General features: G+C 28.6%; 2 protein-coding genes across 2 annotated transcripts; one reads left to right on the plus strand and one right to left on the minus strand.

Moving 5' to 3' along the window:
- Positions 1-16,375: 16,375 nt before the first annotated feature.
- Phum_PHUM617690 (uncharacterized protein) lies at positions 16,376-17,498 on the minus strand (the record flags this gene model as incomplete). Its single annotated transcript, XM_002433194.1, has 3 exons — positions 16,376-16,488; positions 16,582-16,796; positions 17,431-17,498. The coding sequence occupies 3 exons, from the start codon at positions 17,496-17,498 to the stop codon at positions 16,376-16,378; spliced, it is 396 nt and encodes a 131-aa protein (XP_002433239.1).
- Positions 17,499-18,477: 979 nt separating this feature from the next.
- Phum_PHUM617700 (fun14 domain-containing protein, putative) lies at positions 18,478-19,612 on the plus strand (the record flags this gene model as incomplete). Its single annotated transcript, XM_002433195.1, has 3 exons — positions 18,478-18,581; positions 18,668-18,863; positions 19,424-19,612. 3 exons carry the CDS (start codon positions 18,478-18,480, stop codon positions 19,610-19,612), a joined length of 489 nt encoding a protein of 162 aa, XP_002433240.1.
- Between the last annotated feature and the right edge of the window lie 269 nt (positions 19,613-19,881).

Consider the following 19,881-nt stretch of genomic DNA (forward strand, 5'->3'; position numbering starts at 1 on the left):
ATCACCCCTAGATGACTGCTTTTATTTAAAAAAAAAAAAACAAAAAGTACATCGCGACGTTTACCAAATCTTAACAATAAGAATTAATAATAATAATAATAATAAAAATTATCCTTGTTTCTCTTTTGCACGAACTATTTCCCGAGGTCACCCCTATTTTCTCTCTCCCGGTAGAAAAAAAAACTCCATTCATCAACCCCTTTGAGTTTCCCAAGTGGCACAGTTTATATACAATATTCAAACTACGACAAAACTATTAAATTTCATTTCCGATGAATGAGTAAAATGATTTTATCGATGAAAATTTCATTCTCCTAACGTCCCTCTTTTTTCGATTACTAATCTCCCCCCCTTCTCTCTCTCTCTCTCTCTCCCTGTCGGAAAGGCTTTTTCTCACGAAAATGACCAAACGTCCTTCGATCGTTTACGAAATGATTTTTCTCCCCAAATAAAAAAAAAATAAAACAAACAAACTTTTTCGGACGCTCGTACTCCAAACCTTCTTCCCTAATCACAACAACAACAACAACCAAACATTTTATTTCACCGAGAAAACATAAATTTAAAGACGTGCAAAACCTTGTTCGTTCCCAACGGGAACAGGAAACAGGTGATGAGAAAAGAAACTGACTAACTAACCCCGCATTAAACTAAAAAACATGTGTACAACACGTAAACGCTCGGATGCAACTGATTTACTTACTCGAGACCAGATGGTTACTACCTGTAAAAGAAAGATTTTCCAGGTGAAGAAAACGTGTTTACATCATTTACATTGTAGTAGAAGGCAGTGGAGTGGAGTGAAGAGGGGGAGGAGGGAGGGAGGGGGGAAAAACAAAAAAATGATGAAATTGTATATCAGATACCAACAAGTGTCGAAATATATATTCACCCCATTCTCCTTCTTCTTCCGATTCCTTTTTTTTCCCAAACCTTTCCTATTTCCTCCTCACATTCAACCCCCCCCCCCGACTTCTTCTTCTTCTATTCCAACCCTTAACGGATCCGACAAACCAAAAATTGGAGGAACCCGACCGCCTATGACATTAAATAAATATGACGTCATCGTGTAACCTTATCAAACTCATCACACAAGGATTTAATTATAATTAACAACGATGATGATGATGATGATGATTATTTATAATCATACTCTCCTGACAAAGGTTTAAAGTTTACATATAATAACGATGAGGAAAATAACAAACATAACACCAACAAACGCCAACGCGATGTTGTTTGCCCTTTAAAAAATAAACTTCACATCCATTTTCTTCTCATCGTACAAACGATATATACTTTTCCCGTAATCCCCAACAAAACCTTTTCGAAAGGTCAACGTGCATTATAATAATAATAATGATTCAACCGTAACAACCACAACAACAACAACAACAACAACAACAAAAATGCATAAATGAGAATTGTAACTAAAATGCATTTAATATAATAAATAAATCGAGTTCGTCGCTCCCAGGCATGCAAAACCACATTCTTATTTGCAAAAAAATATAAAAAAACCTGTAAATCCAGGTATGATTTAATAATAATAATAATAAATTAATTATTTAATTTATGCTTTAGCGGTTTACGAAATGCCAATAATAATAATAATAAAATTTGAACCCGTAAATAAAATGAATTAAAAACGAAGGCGTTCTTTTTTTTTAATCGTCCATTTTTTTTTGTACCTGAATTTTTCCTTTCTCGACCGACCGGTACCTACAATTTATCCGTTTTTTTTTTTTTTAAACTCATTGATCACGACGTTCGGTAAAGAGGAAAACAATTGTTACGTACGAAATCATGCGTAGAACGATTAATAATAATAATAATAATAAAGTAACTCATACTAAAATGAGTTTGTTTGTTTGTTTGTTGTTGTCGTTGTCGTTTTTTGTCCCATCTTTGAATTAATTGCATTCGAATCCACGTTTCTACGTTTGTTTCATCCTGGAATAACTCGTCACCGGTATGCAACGTGTGACAATTCGAAGAAAAAAAATGTGCACGTGCACCAATGTGAGTTTCATTCAGGTGCGATGTTATTTCCGGAATTACAAAAAAAAAAAAAAAATGGCCGTCGTTTTTCGATAAACGTTCTCTTGGTGTCGTTCCAAAATCACACTTACTTTTTTTCGTCTCCTTGTCTGAAAGTAGACGTGGAAAAAAACAACACGTGTAATGTGCATGTGCGTGTACGTGCGTATGCAAGTGTCCTCGACCAAATTTCTTCGTTTTTTTTTTTTCTTTCCACTCTTTCTTTCACGTCTTGTTCAAACAGCACAAAAACTTTCACGACGTTTACAACGACTCCACAAAATATTATTATTATTATTAATAATTTCTTCCCTTTAAATTCACACACGAAAAAAAAAAAAAAAAAATTTCACGTGTTTTTACCACGGCAGATGCTTATTAACTACTTTAGAATTATGGGGAAAAAAAAAAAAAAAAATGGAAACCTAACGCAAAATGATATACAAAAGATTTTTTTTTTTTTTTTTTTTTGAGCTCGAGGGCACTCCTCCTCAATCTATATATATATATATATATATATATATATATATATATATATATATATATATATATATATATATATATATATATATATATATATATATATATACAAGAATACAAACGTGTACTTTAAACAACCAAACAACCAACCAATCAACCAACCAACCTTTATTTAACCAAAGAAACAAACCCTCTTCTTAAAAACCTTCCCTTCTTTTCCCCTCTCCCCGCCTCCTTCCTTATTCTTTCGTCCCCGAAAAAAAAAAAAGAAAAAAACGTTTTTACCTTTTTACCATTATTATTATTATTATTATTATACTCTAAATTTTCAACGGACGGACGGATGGACTTAAGGTCCTCTTTTACCTGAAACTCTCTCTCTCTCAAATTCAAAAAAAAAACGTTCATTTCAATTACCAAAATGGTCAAAAAAAAAACTTTTTTTTTCTATAGGAAATTTAATATTCTCAACGACAACAGCTCTAATTCTTTTCAACCTATCGAACAAACGGAAACGCACAATGAATCCGCCATTTTTCTTTTTTTTTTTCTTTTTTTCAATGCCAATCTTCATCAACTCGACCTTATTTTCTTACACGCGGTTTTATTTTTGTTTTATTTTTTTATTTTTTTTTTTTTTGACCTTGCTCCATTGCAACAAACAACAATCCCTATTAGTGCGTGACACATACAAAAAAAAAAAAAAATCGCAGATCGAAATGCAGAAGAAAATTGATCGTTACGTGTATAATTATTATTATTATTGTTATTATTATTAATATTATTAATATTTTACAAAATGTCGGGAATTTTGTTGTTTTAAAATTTTTTTTGTTTTTAAAATCAAAATTTACAATTTGAATCCTCCCCACCTCCTCTCTCTCCCTTCCTTTTGCTCCCCCTTTTTTATCCTGGAACGATTCGTCACGTCAGAGAGAGGAAAACAATTTTTATTATTATTATTACTATTTCGATCCCAGAAAGAATTTTGAATAATAATAATAATAATAATAATAATAATAATAATAATAATAATAATATTTTTTTATTATCCTCTCCCTTATCCTTATCCACCAAAGCTTTATAAAAAATAAATAATAATAATAATAATAATTTTTTAAAATTTGAATTGATAAACGAGAAAGAGAGAGAAAGAACGAGAGGACAAAACAAACGCAAACACATAAACAAACAAACATTCACTCACTCACTCACTCACTCATTCACGTGAAAATACCTGTTTTTTTTCCTTCTTCCCCATTAAATCATTTAAGAAAGAGAAGAAAAGGGAAGAGAAAAAACCTGCCACAAATCATCTTCGTTTTATTATTATTATTATTATTATTATTTCACCAGAGGTTATTTCTCACAGTAAATAATCATCATCATTATTATTAATTTTTCAATAAAAATAATAATAATAATAATAATAATTGTGATTCCTCTACATTGTTCAATATCCGAGTGGAAAGGAGACCAATTCGGGAGAAGGGGGGAGGGAGGGGGATGATCAAATATCAATAACCTTCCACGTATATAAAAAAAAGGCGTCCTTTCCCCCCACGTTTCCCTCCTTCAAAAAACAAACAAACAAAAACGAAACGAAAAACATCGACGACGACAACAACAACAACAACAACAAACACAACAACGTGAAAAAAAAATCGAACGTCGAACAAACTCACGATGCGTAATAATAATAATAATAATGATAATAATAGTAGTCGTAGTAGTAGTAGTAATAATAAGGACAAACGAAAAAAAAAAAAAAAACGTTTTTCGAACGAATAGTATAAATACATCGTAACATCGTCAGCTGTGTGCGTTTGTGTGAGTGTGAGTCCGCCATATTGAAACAGGAATATTGCACGTATGCACACGTTTCCTCCTATCATTTTTTCGATATTCATCTATTGCGGTGTTCGTGCGATGGTTAAAAACCGTGGATTTTAAATTCATTCGACGCTTTCCTCTCTTTTTATTATTATTATCATCATCATCATCATCATCATCATCATTATTATTATTAATTATTTATTAAAAATTATTAAATTTATAAATAAAAAAAAAATCTACTTTCGATTATCGTTGAATAATTTTTTTTTTTTTTTCCCTATCGAAATAACGATTAATTAATCGAATCATCATCATCATCATCGCGAAGAAACCAATTATTTAAACGTTAAATAATAATGATAATGATAATAATAATAATAACAAACCGGTAAAATAACCTTGCACAAGTTCAAAATCACAAATTTACAACTTTTCGGCGGTTTTGCCCGTTGGCAAATTTTTAAAGCGCGAGTTGACTCATTGTAAAATAATAATAATAATAATAATAATAATAATAATAATAATAATAATAAATAAATAAATAAACAAATAAATAAATAAATAAAATTACGACTGCGTGTTTATTTATAAGCATAACCGTAAGCTATCGCCATTTTATATCATCATCATCATCATCATCATCATCATTATTATTATTATTATTATTTATAAACCTAAGTCGACATATTTCATTGATAAACGAAAAAAAAAAAAAAAAAACGGAAAAAAATACGATTCGACGACCTTAACCTTAAAAATAATATTAATAATAATAATAAAAATTTGGCCTACAAATTCTTTGCATAATTTTTGAATAAGAAAATAATAATAATAATGATGATGATGATGATGATGATGATAATAACATTAATAATAATTTTTTTTATAAGCAAGTCCCTGATGCTGGGTTCAATGGTACCTGATTCATTATTATTATTATATTCTATTTCGATTAACTTAATTAAAAATTTATGCATCAGACAGACACACGCACATCCCCCCGGACCCCAACCCTTACCCATGGACCCCCTTGGTCTAAATTTATTCATTGTATAAGGCAGGTACTCGCACTATTTTACTTATTAATTACAATTTAAATGCCAATCTCGAAACACAATTATTTCATCCTTTCTCTCTCTCTCTCTCTCTCTCTCTCTCTCTCTTTCTCTTTCTCTCTCACACACATTCTTTTGAATGAAGCTTTTGAAAGCTTAAGAAGTATTTATTACCCGTCCGTTTAAATCCAACCATAATTATTATTTTAGACAATGTGTGAGTTCTAAGGGAACCAAAAAAAAGAAAAAAGTAGAACGTTACGAAATAAATTTTTTTTTTTACATTTCCGTTACGTGAAACCATACCTTGCAACCACCCCCACCACCACCACCACCAATAACACTAACAAATGAAATTTAATAATTCCCTTGTAAATAAATACATCAATCGATTTCAGGTTCAGACGATGCACCTGCCACGACCAAAAAAAAGTTTATGGCAAATACAAAGTGAGAAAGAGAGAGAGAGAGAGAGAGAGAGAGAGAGAGAGAGAAATTATATAATACAATTTACATACCAAAAAAAAATACATAGTAAAAAACAGGTTTCACAAAAATATTCATAACAACAACAACAACAACAACATGTCAGCCAACATTTATTTTCAATTTTTAATTTTTGACACTATTAGCATCTAGTACCATTATTATTATTATTATTATTTTCTAAAATATTAGCACACAAACATAAATCACGTTAACACTAATTATACTAATAATCCCAGGGTGGAAAAATTTATGTTTCAAAATATTAAAAAAATTAGCTCAATGTTTTCTATTTTTCCCAGTCTGAGTCTGACAAAAGTTATCGAATGATGTTGACAAGAACTTATGACAAAAAGTAATGGCACTGGAATGATCACAATGTGTTATCGATAATAATAATAATAATAATAATAATAATAATAATAATAATGCAGACGACAAAAAAAAAACAAGATTTAACTGAAAATATAGTCGCAATGAACATCAACATTACATTTTTGTTTCGAAGGGATTAAGAACAAACAAAATATTGAAATAATAATAATAATCGATGTGAAAAAAAAAAATTTTGTGTGTGAACTGTTATGTAACAAGAGAAAACAATCAAATCGATAAACCACAACAACCACAACAACCAACAACCAACAAATTAAAAACTCAACGTTGTGAACTTGATAAAAAATAAACCATTTATAAAAATAATTTAAAATGTTTGTTGTTGTCGTCGAGTTTTAAATGATTTTTTCAAACACAAAACAAATTGAATTTTTTTATTTTTTTTTTTTTTTAAATGCACAAACATTATTCCATGTCACACCCATTGATTATTGTTATTATTATTATTATTCAAAATATCACTCAAATTCTTTTCAATGTGCAGAATTGATTGAAAAACAATTGTTATCGAATAATCATAATAATATTTGAGTATTTGTGACTCTCTCTCTCTCACACACACAAAAAAAAGAACCCAAAACAAAGAATTATTTAAAATTTTACTGAATTGACAGTCAAAATACGAAAAAAATGGAGACAAACAACAATAATTCCTCTTTTCGAATGCAAATCAATCGAGTACAATTCATTTAAACATTCACTCCTCACAGTATAAAACAAAACAAGTATGATTTGTAATAAAATAAAATATTGAAAATCAATTCGATGTAAAAATAAATCAATTCATATTTGATATAAATATCGACAAACAAACACAATCACACACCGATTGGTTAGTTAATTTTATGTTTCATTACAAGACATGATCACTTTACTCGATATGAAATGTTACATTCGATTCAACCTTTCGACTAACCTAAAAAGGTAAAAACCAAAAATAACCAAGTAAAATAAAATAAAATAAAAAATCTTTACTTTTTTTCCTTGTGTGTGTGTGTGCTCCTCTCTCTCTCTCTCTGCCTTTCTTGCTTGTATATAAATGTAATTTTTTATTTTAAATAAAAATCCTCTTCTTTTCCCTGAGATAAATTATTAAATGAGATCAAGGCGGATAAATCACTACTAAATTGAACACTTTTATTATATATATATATATATATACAATAAACTTTGGCAGTGAACGATTACAACAAAATGAAAGAAAATCTCTTTTTCAATAATAATAATAATAATAATAATAATACCACTACTTATAAATAATTAAAAATACTATTTAAAATCACATCACATAATAAAAAATAAACCAACATAAAACATTTTCACACACTTTTTTAAGTACAAACGAAATAATGACTTTGATTTTTACCAATAATAATAATAATAATAATAAATTATCCAAAAAAAAAAAAAAAAAATTCTTGCCAACGCTTCTTACATCGGCTTACTAGTCAATACATATCAAATTTTAAAAAAAAAATTGTAATAATAAATTATTTAAGCGTTATTATACCAAGTACCGAACTGTAATACTAAAATAAAACGATTTAAAATAATTTAATAATTTTTACTTTTTTTATTTAATCTAAGCAACCAACCAACTAACTGTTTCCCCTTTTTTTTTTTTTTTTTTTTGTTTGTTCCATTCAAACTCGGTCAACGCGAAAACATCCTACGTCCGTAAAGTCCCGAACCGATCTTGTGATGTACAACAAATTGATGGAAGCAAAAAAAAAAAAAAACGGGGAAAAAAAAAAATGGAACGGAAACGACCGAAGTTAACGTTTACCCTTTACGAAGTTAACCGAATTAACGGAGGGTCGTCAAAAACTGGTTTCTCATTTTTTGTACGCACGCTCCCGAACACGACGAACACGTCACAACATTTTTATCAATGATTTCCTTTTGTTATTATTATTATTATTATTATTTTAATTATTTAAATTTATTTATTTATTAAAATTAATATATTTTGCCATGTGAGACAACAAAAAATGGCGGCAAACAATTAAAAAAAAAATTTTTTTAAATCGAACCGAGTTTTAGCGCCTTAAAATTATTATTATTATTATTTTTTTTTTTTTTTTATTCGCGAAACGGTAAGATTATTATCATTATTATCATCATCAATATTATTATTATTATTTCAATCGAGCATGTATTACATTTAACAAAACAAATAAAAATTTATTTACTCTCTCTCTCTGTGCCTGTGTGCCTGTGTGTGTGCGTGTGTAAATATTGTAAAAATGATTAAACGTTAATTATTTCGAATGCATGTAACGCACGTGCACACGCACACGCACACTTACAGAAAAACACGTGTCTTTTCATAATAAATCTTACGTTAGAATTTTACAAAAAAAAAAAAAAAAAAAAAAAACTCGTTTTTTTCTAGCTTGGTTTTAATTAATCGTCTCGAATTTTAATTTATTATTATTATTATTATTATTATTATTATTATTATTATTATTATTATTATTATAACCGCGAAAATAAAATTATTTCACGCACGCACTCACGCACACGTTTACACGCACAAGTCTGATCTACTTTTTATTAAACAACCTTACCAAATTTATATTTAAATTTCATTTACGTGGCATTAGAAGAAAACTTCCCCCCTCTCTCTCTCTCTCTCTTATTTTTTGTTAATTTCATTCATTCAAATTTTACTTTTTAGAACAACAACAACAAAACCTAAATCCTGTATCATTTTTTTTTTTTTTTCGGTTAAGATAAAAGAAAAATGAACCGGATCGTAAACCTTGACCTACAATTTAAAATAATTCCGCTTATAAAATTAACAAGGGCAAATTTTTAAAAATCCCCCCCCCCCCAAAATCTTATTTTAATTTTTTTTTTTTTACAGATTCCGACTTATTCTACCGGTTTTTTCGCAGAACGAATCATTCATTTATAAAAATTTTCATTTTTTGTAACGATAAAACAAACAAACAAACAAATTTAGATCCGTCTCCTGGTTGTTTGTTTTCCATTGCACAAACAATTTCCGTAACGTTACAACAAACGAATAAACGGTTTATTTAATAAAAATAACCGGAAGTGACCGACAAGTTCCGGAAGTTATACTACAGAGTTTTCACACATTATCCCTTCTCTATAACACGTCATAAAAATTAAAGATGGCGACAGAAAAGAAATAACAACAGCAATTACAACCACAAACTATTTTTCCTTTTCGAAAACATTCGAACTCTACTTAAATATTTTAAATCCCTCCTCCCCTCCCCCCGAAAATAATCGGAAGAATTTTTTAACGTACACTAAAAATAAAAAGAAAAAAAATTTTTTCACGTAAGAAAAAAAGGAATTTCAATTTCCAATAATAATAATAATAATAATAATAATGATAATTTGATTATTATACTACACAAGACAATCGAGATGATTTTGGATGTGGCAAAAAAAAAAAAAAAAAAAAAACGAATTCGGGTAAAACCCGAAACGAATTATACCGAAAAACCATAGGGGGGACGGAGGGGGGAAGTGTGGAGGTGGGAAAAGGGGAATCAAAAATATTTCCGGAGCAATATTCTCTTAATTGCATAAGAATTTCTTTCTTTTCCCGCTCTCTCTCCCCCATATCCATTTAAGGTACTACCGCGACGTAAAATACAGGTGCGAACCCCCCTCCCCTTCCCTCTCCTTTGATTAATTTAAATTCTTCGAACGTTATTTCCGATTCGAATTTTTTTTATTTTCCAATTTCTGAATCATCATCATCATCATCGTCCACGGGTTAGGAGAAAATTTGATTTAATCACATGGGAGGTACGTGTAAGACTTTAAGAATTTCGGTTTGTGATATAAACATCACAAACACCCACAAAAATCATTCATTCATTCATTCATTCATTCATTCATTCAATCCGTTATTAAAATTTTCGGTTGTATATACAAGACTTAAAAAGGAAATGATTTAATAATTACTCACCTGCGTAATTATTCAGGTGAGAACTGCCATTTTTTTTTTTTTTACAAGGGAGAGAACAGGATTTTTAAACGAAAGAAAATTATCATCATTATCACTGAAAAAGGGAATAACGACCAAATAGTTTATAGTAATCCCGTCGATAGCTCGAGGTAGGTTTTGAACCTAACTGAAATTTAAAGGTCGAACTCAGTGGGAAGATATTATTATTATTATTATTACATAATTATAAAAAGGATCGGATCGATGACCATATATGGACAAACTATCCTTCATTAATAAAATGAAAACCTTTTGCAACTTTTTATATACAAAACAATATCCGTCGAAACGTGCAAACACGCACTCACGCACTCAAGCAATCAACCTTAACCTCACGACCATTCTTATAAACATCATTATTATTATTACATATAAACCGTTCGTTTTACTTCTGCTGCTGTCATTTCAACCCACATATTGATCGATCGATCGCCTTTTACATTGTTTTACTAACCGATAAATTAAAAGGCCCCAAAGTCACGTGACATTCGTAACGATGATGATGATGATGATAATTTGCAATTTTTCTATTACAAACATTATGACTCAGCACTAACAGTAAGTAAGTAAGTAAGTAACCTACCTCCTCAAACTAACTAACAAACAAACAGGTCACCATCATAATTGTAGGTAGATAAACAAACAAACAAACAAACAATCGCAGGAGGAGGCTGGAGGAGGTAGGCCCCCCTTTTACATTAATTAAACGTCGAACGAACGTGTTATAAAAGTATCACAACCGATTACTTATTATGGGTTTTTTTTTTTTTTTTTTTTTTTGTACCAAGGTTTAAAACTTCATTCGTACACGTTTTCCATTTTTAAATGCATATAATAATAATAATAATAATAATAATAATAATAATAATAATAATAATAATAATAATAATAATAATAATAACTAATAATAATAATAATATCCTTGCGGATTTCAATATCCATAACAATAAAATATTATTTTTTATTATTATATTTCAATTGTCGGTCGATTACGTGCACGTTGCCGTTAGTCGGCGGATTCTAATGACACGACTACTCCACGACCCTACCGGTTACGTAACATTTCATTTAAAACCGTTCGCACTTTTATCATTTTTTTCGTCTGCTATATAATAAATATAAACAAATGAGTTTAAGCGAACGAACGCCCTTTTCACAAATTTCACGATTAGAAATTTAAAATAATTTCCCCCCCCCCTCCCGACGGATCCACGATTGTTCTAGAAGTTTTTTTTCATATCTCCTCCCTCCCCCTACCCCTTGAAGTGTAAAAAAAAAAAATTAAATTAAAATTAAAATCAAAATCGTCAGAGCTAGACATCATCATTGTTGCAATTCTTTAACTCGACGAAATCGTTATTTAAAAATGAAATTTTCAATTTATTATGAAAAGACTTGGGCTTTAGATAAGTTAGACGTAGCCCGAGTAAAGTTATTTAAATTTAGGACGGGTCATGAACCACAAGTTCATCGAACGAACGTGCATCTACCTCGCGTGTGCCCACCGCACTCTCTCTCTCTCTCTCTCTCTCTCTCCGTATTCTAGAATGACGGTCAAAGAAATGAGAAAGGGGAAGAGTTAACCCTTCAACTTATGACTCGCTCTTTAATTTTTTTTTTTTCATTTTAAAATGATTATATAAAAGTCTCGAATCCGATTTCGCGTCACGTTGTTTTTTTAACGAATTACGTCATTTAATGATTTTTCTACGCGCTACGGACGCGTATTTAATAACAACACACGCCGATGAGTAAAAAAAAAAATCGATGAAACGAAAGAAGAAAGTACACAAAGGAAACGTTAATTATTATTATTATTATTATTATTATTTTTTATACGGCTTTCCTTTTTCCTTTATTTCCACTTAACGAATTTAAATTTTCCCTTAAAAAAAAAAAAAAAAAAAAAAAAAAAAAAAAAAAAAAAACTCATCCCTTGAATTCGAACCCGTGCCGTCGCCTCACGCGAGTCAACAAAAAAATTTTTTTTTTTTTTTTTTTTAAACCTGCGGATGAATCAATCAATTCATTATTATTATTATTATTACTGTCGCCGTATACGTATAAGAATTTTTTAAGGAATCCATTTCCTTCGAACCCTCGATTTGAATTTTCTCCCATAAATTTTTCTAACCGTGTGGCCCCCCGTATCGCCGTATTATTATTATTATCATCATTTTTCAATTTTCAAAACGTTCTCTTCAAATTACCCCGTAATCATAAACAATTATCATTATCATCATTACTCGAAAAACGTTTTGTGACTGCATTTTTTCATATAAACTCAATACTTATATATATATACATAAATACGGTAATCACGATATGACGTCATCCGCTTTTGTTTTTTTGTATAAAAATCAGTCAAACAATTTTTTGTGCATTTTATGAAAATAAACAATCATTATCATCATCATCATCATCATCATCATCATCATCATCATCATCATAATGACAAAACACTAAAATAAACAGAAACGTATAAAAAAAAAAAAAAAAAAAAATTAATGTGTCGTTGACCTGAAAGATGAATGATGCACTATTTAAATAAAATAAAATTGTTTTTGTTTTTGTTAAACCGTATCGATAAGAGAGAGAGAGAGAGAGAGAGAGAGAAAGAGAGAGAGAGAACGCACATTTTATTCCACTCCGTACACGCACCACCACCACGTGTTTCTCTTGTTTACGTTTGATGCAACGGAAATAAACGATTTGCAAAAATTTTCCACAATGTCTCCTAGTGTATGCATCTTCTTCTTTCATCATTCGACAAACCGTTCCCGAATTTCCTTCCATTTTCTTTTTCTTTTGTTTTTGGACGATTTTGCATTGATTGTCGTTGGAGAAGAAAAATCATCATTATTTAACTTTTCCTCTTCTTCTCCTTTTTCTTCTTCTTCTTGAATTTGCCATTCGGGTAACACCCATCGACTGGTATCAACTTTTACTCGTAACAGTTTCCATGCAAATTTTCCATCTCCTTAAGAAGACTCAAATGGTGTCACATGATTTGGTGCAGGTACATTCCAAAATGTGATTTAAGGAATCCTTTCGTACAAATCTTTTCTTTTCTTTTTTTAATATGATTTAATATCCGGTTCTCACATTAATTACTAAAGGCACTTACAACATTTAAAATAAAGTTATTAAGAATAAAAAAAAAACAATAAAATAAATCTTGAACGATTACCGGGTACCATCCTTTTTATTATTATTATTATTGTAATACCCATTTATTTATTTATCCATTATTTTCTCTCTCTCTCTCTCTCTCTCTCTCTCTCTCTCACAAGTTTTTTTTTTTTTTTTAAAACTCTCTTCGGTGAATTTTCCGGTTAATAATAATAATAATAATAATGGTGGTGGTGGTGGTGAGTGAAATGACTTTTCGGTAAGCTACCTTATGGAAAAATGATTCCGACACGCAAAAATTAAATAAATAAATAGAAAAACGGAAACGGAAATAACAACAACCTTTAGACCTTTAGACCTTAGTCAATCCTTTAAAGTTCCTTTGAAGTGAGAAAGAAAAAAAAAAGGTAAGAGAAAATCCTTTTAATTTTTACTTTTTTTTCACTTGCTCGCCATCTAAAGATCGAACCACGAACTAATTCTTCTCAGGTGCATCTTTAAATACCTTCCACGGATTTTTTTTTCTTTTTCTTTCCTTTTACGAGACTGCTACCACGTCGTGAAAAACTTCTTTTAAAATTTCTTATCCAAACGCAAAAAACAGCCAAAAAAATCGATCAAATGGAAAATGGGCACCGACCTTAAAAAATTTTTTTCCCACGGGAGATACAACCGGAAATTCCAAAAACATCATTGGAATCTTTCGTTACCTATGTTCCACTATCATCATCATCATCATCATCCCTCGCAACCGCAAGTAACAACACGAAAAAAAAAAAAATAATAATAATAAGTAAATAAATAATAATAATAATAATAATAATAATGTGTAGTGATCCACGCGGGGAAGAGTCAAGGAGCAATGGACTGCAAGACGAATTTCAAGGTAAACAACATCGTGTGTATAGTTGGACCACAAGAGAAATGCTCTCATTCTACTCGAGGAACTCCATTTTTTTTTTTTCTTTTTTCTCTTTTCCGAGTCAAATACCTTTTCATTGCATCTTTTCAACATCTTGTCGGACACATTTTTTCTCAACTGAATCATCATCATCAGAAAAAAAAAATCCTTTCGGATGCTGCTCAAACAAATATCCCTAACGTGAAATATCCCTCTCGAAATTTTTTATTTTTTCTCCCAAATAATTCACATTAATAATAATAATAATTAATAATAAATAAATAAATAAATAATAAATAATAAATAATAATAATAATAATGAATCAAAACGAATATTAACAAATGAAAACAAAAAAACAAAAACACAAAATTTTCATCAACAGACTAATAACGTAAAAACACTTCCTTTTCCTCCTCCACCGCCCCCCTGCTCCTGCCCCTCCCCTTCGGGATCGTATCGATTGTCTCTTATTATTATTATTATTAAACCACTATTTGTCTTTTATTTTTTTTTTTTTTAAAGCTAAGAAGTCACTCAAAAAGAAACCCAAAAAAAACCGTAAACGTTAATTACGTTAATACGATTGTTATTCATTGTGTTTGTTCGTAATTAAATTTTAAATTCTACTACAAATACAAACCGAAACAATCCAAAAAAAACGACAGAGAGAGAGAGATTCAACCATTTCCAACCCTTGTAATTTTGCAGAAAAAAAAATTAAAAATATCCGAAAATATTTATATATAGTTGCATGGTCCACAACCAGGTTCAAGGTTTCTAAAATACCCAGTTACATAACGTAATAAATTGCAGAACAAGGTACTTCAAGCTAATGACCTACTGTTTGTTGTTGTTGTTGTTGGCCAAAAGCAATTTTTTTAAAAAAAAAAAAAAGATTACGTTTTGCATTTCCTTTACGATTGTGCTACAATGTTGTTGTAGGCGTTTAGAAAAAAAAAAAAAAATGTACTAATATGTGCGTGTGTGCGTGCGTGTGAGTGTGTTAATACGCAATTTTAATTGTTATCAACCGAAATATATTTCTGCGTTTAACGAAGTCATTTTAAACAAACAAACACAAACACACCCACACACACACACCCACACACAAAATACTACAATTTCCTTCCGGTTAACCTCGACTCCGCAATTTGTTATTAATGACATAAATAAATGCGAACAACAACAACAACAACAACAACAACGAAAGTTTTTATTATTATTATTATTATCATTATGATTTAATAAACGAAATTATCGATTATTAATCGAAACGACATAAAATATTAATAAAAAAAAAAAAAAACATTAAACGCGACCCGTCTAGATTTTTTTTTTTAGAATTCTAAAATGAATATTTATTTCCAATAAAAAACGTAAAAAAAAAAAAAAAAAATTAATAATAATAATAATAATAATAAAATGCAAAACGGTATTTTCTATTATTATTAATAAAATAAAACAAAAAATAAAAAAACATTCAACTTAAAAATTATTTTTATAGAAAGAGAAAGCACAAACACAAACAAACACAAACATGAGAAGATTTCGATGAAAAACATTTCGACTAAATATTTTTTTACTTCATCATCTAAAGGGGGAGTGGGGGGGGGGTGAAACAAAAACCAAAACATTTAAACGTGTTAATAAAAAAAAAACGTTTTTTTAAAAAAAAAAAAATCATTTGTTAATAATATTTTTTTTTTTTTTTTTTTTAAAAAATGATTATTTATTATCAGCAATTAGTTATTATGACAAAAGTGAACTCGACAATTTTTAAAAAGTTTAAAAATTTCTTTTTTCATAAATTATACATAATGATTTTTTTTTTTTTTTTTAAATGTTTTATTTTGTTAACAAGCAACTGTAATAAATAAATACATTCGTCATCATTCTCTTCAAAATGTTGTTAAACATTCGCATCGATAAACCGATATTTTTTTAATTCCCTTCTTTTAAATAATTAGTAATGTGGAAAAATGCAAACGTTCACACTTGCATTAGAGTTTAAAAGCACACACACACACAAAGCAAAAATTCATTTTAAAAAATTCTTACCACTGGAAAGCATTAAAATGAAAATAAACAAGGCCTTGACCATATAAAAAACAAGCATCTTTCCAATAATCCGTTCTAAGATTAAAATATTTCTGATACGCAGACATTGCTGAAATAAAGAAGAAAAAACTTATAATAACCATCACACATTTGAGAGAATTTGAAATTATGAAATATGAATAAATCAAATCATTTCACACACCTTTTACATAATCTTCCAACAATAAATGAAAATGTCCCAATTTACAATAAGTTTTCGGATCTATGCTGATCTCTTTCGAACGAACCCCATCGATATCTTCTTTTTCTTCTTGAGCTTGAATAAGCATTCGTTCTAAATATTTAACAGCTTTAACAACTAGTGCTTTTTTTTTGGCATGCTCAGAAGAATTTAATTTTAAGAAACCATATTGTCGACTGTAAAAAAAAATAAAAAATTTCACTTAATGAAGGCGAAACAAAGTTTAGTACATTAAAGGATATCATTATGTAACAATGTTATAGTTACTATTAACAAATGAGTAAATTTTGTTGACAATATGAATGATTGACACCTTAAATAGGTCACATTCATCTTATTTGTTAATTTGCATTATAGCATTAGGTGATCTTTGCATTGTAAACTAAGTGGCAGTGCCCTCAAGTAAATCATTTTTCTATAAAAGCTATTTAATATATATATAAAATTATGTAAATTTCACCTTTATCAATAACATAATGTATTTTTTAAAAAACTATTTCAATCATTTTAAAACCGGCGTTTAACACTTTAACTTAATGCACTTTAATAAAAAAAATGACTTGCCGATATCAAGTAACGTTATTTTGATTCAAAGTTCTAGAACATAGAGATTTGGGTCAGGTATTTTTAATTTTATGAGAGCTACAATGGACAAATTAACAAAAACAATACACGAAATTAATAATCAGTTATACCTATGTTACTATATGTGAAAATTCCGGGGTTTTAACAGTATGTAACGTTGAATAAAAAGATTTCATTAAAAAATTTTATAATATAGGCTTATAAAATGGAAGCCATGTTGTTTACCTGTCAAGATCAGATAGCACTTGCAGTTCTTGCGGCGTTAAATTAATTTCAATAGTTTCCTGAGACATGATTGTTGTTGAAACCGCGATTTACAACAACTTCATATCATTTAGAAACATTTTATAAATATTTAACACGAGGAGTCACTACATTTTGAGGGATAATATATAATTTAAATATATATAAAATAACCATGACAACCCGTACCGAAATTCCAATGGAACTACTAAAAACCGCGTTGCAATGTCTTCAGCTTTTTTCTTATCTAGTGTGGCATTAAGAAAATAATCGTGTCAATAATCGACAAAAAAAATTTTAACGAATTAAATTAAAATTTATGGCGGAATATCGTATTTTAAAAAAAAAAAAATAATTAATAACTTTCAAATTATTATCTTTCATTAATAATTATAAATATATAATTTAAATAATTAATTTATTTTTACAATTTTTTTTGAAACATAAGTATAAGTGGCAACAATTTAAAGTACAACGTTAATCATTTACCAACTTATAAATTAAATATTTTTTAACATTTATTAATAACATTTAACGATTTTCAACGTTTGAAATTTATTTTTTTTAAATTTAATACATCCCGATAATTATACTTACATTTTTATCAATTATTTTTATCATTAAATAATTATCAAAGTCTTTAAATTAATATCCAAAGTCTACCGAATATATGTATACATTGTTGCAGAAAGCTTTTGGGATAATTGTCACGGATATTCAAAAAAAAAAAAAAAAAGGTTATTATTTTGTAATTTAATTTAAAATTTTTTTATTGAAATTAATTTAATATTATTGATTAGGTAATGTTATTTATATAAAATGCAATCGACAGTCTCAATTTATTACGCATTCCCTAATTATTATCCTTTTTATTTTAAATATTTTAAATATATTTGACATAAAGACTTAATTTTAAAAAAATTTTTATTTTTATAACAAAACAAAAATAAATAATATTTATATGATTTAATAAATAGTTTTTTCTTTTTTTCTTTCATCAATAGAATATATATCTGTATTTTTACCAAAATGGTGGAATCCAAGGGTAAAAAATCAGCTATTGATGATATTTTGGGAGATCTCAGTAAATATTCTGCTCTGCAACAATTAGCTTTGGGCACAGCATGTGGGTGGTAAGTAGGGAAGAAAAACAAACAAAACAAATTCATTCTAAAAACATTTTAACAATTTTTTTTGAAAAAAAATTTAATTTTTCTAGGTTTACTGGTTTTATAACCATGAAAGCTGGTAAACTTGCTGCATTAACCTTTGGTGGTGGAATTTTATTATTTGAAATTGCACATCACAAAGGTTACATCAAAATCAATTGGGATAAAGTAATGAAAACAGCAGATGATGTCATAGATAAAATCGATGAAGAAGTTTCTGGGAAAAACAGTAGCGCAATGGACAAGGTAATCAAATTTTTCGTTTTACATTTGAACGTTTTCTCGAATCGCAATATTATTAAAAAGTAAACATTTCTGTTAGTTAATTAGTTCCAAAAAAAACAAATTAATACAATAATAATAATATTATTTGTTATTTAAATTCTCATTTAAAAATATCATAACTAATATTTAACTTTTGATAAATTAATAATCGATTGGATTGAATTCGAATATTGAAAAAAAGTAAATATGTCGAGTTTGTTTTCCTGTAGATAATTAAATTTGCGAGAGAGAACAAAATAGTGTCGGCAGGCTTTGGAGGGGGTTTTTTTCTTGGCTTTATTTTTTAATATAAGCTGTTACATATCATCATTTAATTTTAGTAAGTAATTTTTTTCCTTATTATGCTTTTTTTTAAAAATAATTTTTTATAATATCATTTCAATTACTAAAAACTACTTTCTGTAACGAAAAACAAATTAAAAATAAAACAATTATCATCATCATTGTCATCTTATCGATTTATAACAACAAAATGGTTCTTAAATCTTTACTGATTGGAAAAATTTTCTTTTTTGTTACAGATATCGAAATATGTTGATAGAAAATTAGACAAAGCAGAAGATGCATTGAGATCGAATCAAAGACGTGTTAGAAAATGGTATCATGCATTTATTAATAAAAATGGTCACACAGGTTACAACCTTCAAGAGCTTCACCTTTTCGTTGCATCTTTTACTGCTGGTTTAGCTTTCGGTTTAGCCACTGCTTAAAACTTTAGAGGCAAACATTGTGGCAAACAAATTTTTAGAACGTTTTAGGAGCATGCAATAATAATAATAATAATAATAATAATAATAATAATAATAATAATAATAATTTAAATTAATCCTTTAACCAATAAGAAGTTGATTAATTTTTCTTTCGAGATTCATTGCTGTTGATTGTTAATTACATTAGTTTAACATTCTCTCTCTCTCTCTCTTGTACTTAATTTAAATTTTTTTTTATTTAATTTCCCCCCCCCACCACCCCCTCCCTC

This window comes from Pediculus humanus, genomic scaffold (genome assembly GCF_000006295.1).
Source record: "Pediculus humanus corporis 1103172108322 genomic scaffold, whole genome shotgun sequence".
NCBI classification, from domain to species: Eukaryota; Metazoa; Arthropoda; class Insecta; order Psocodea; family Pediculidae; genus Pediculus; species Pediculus humanus.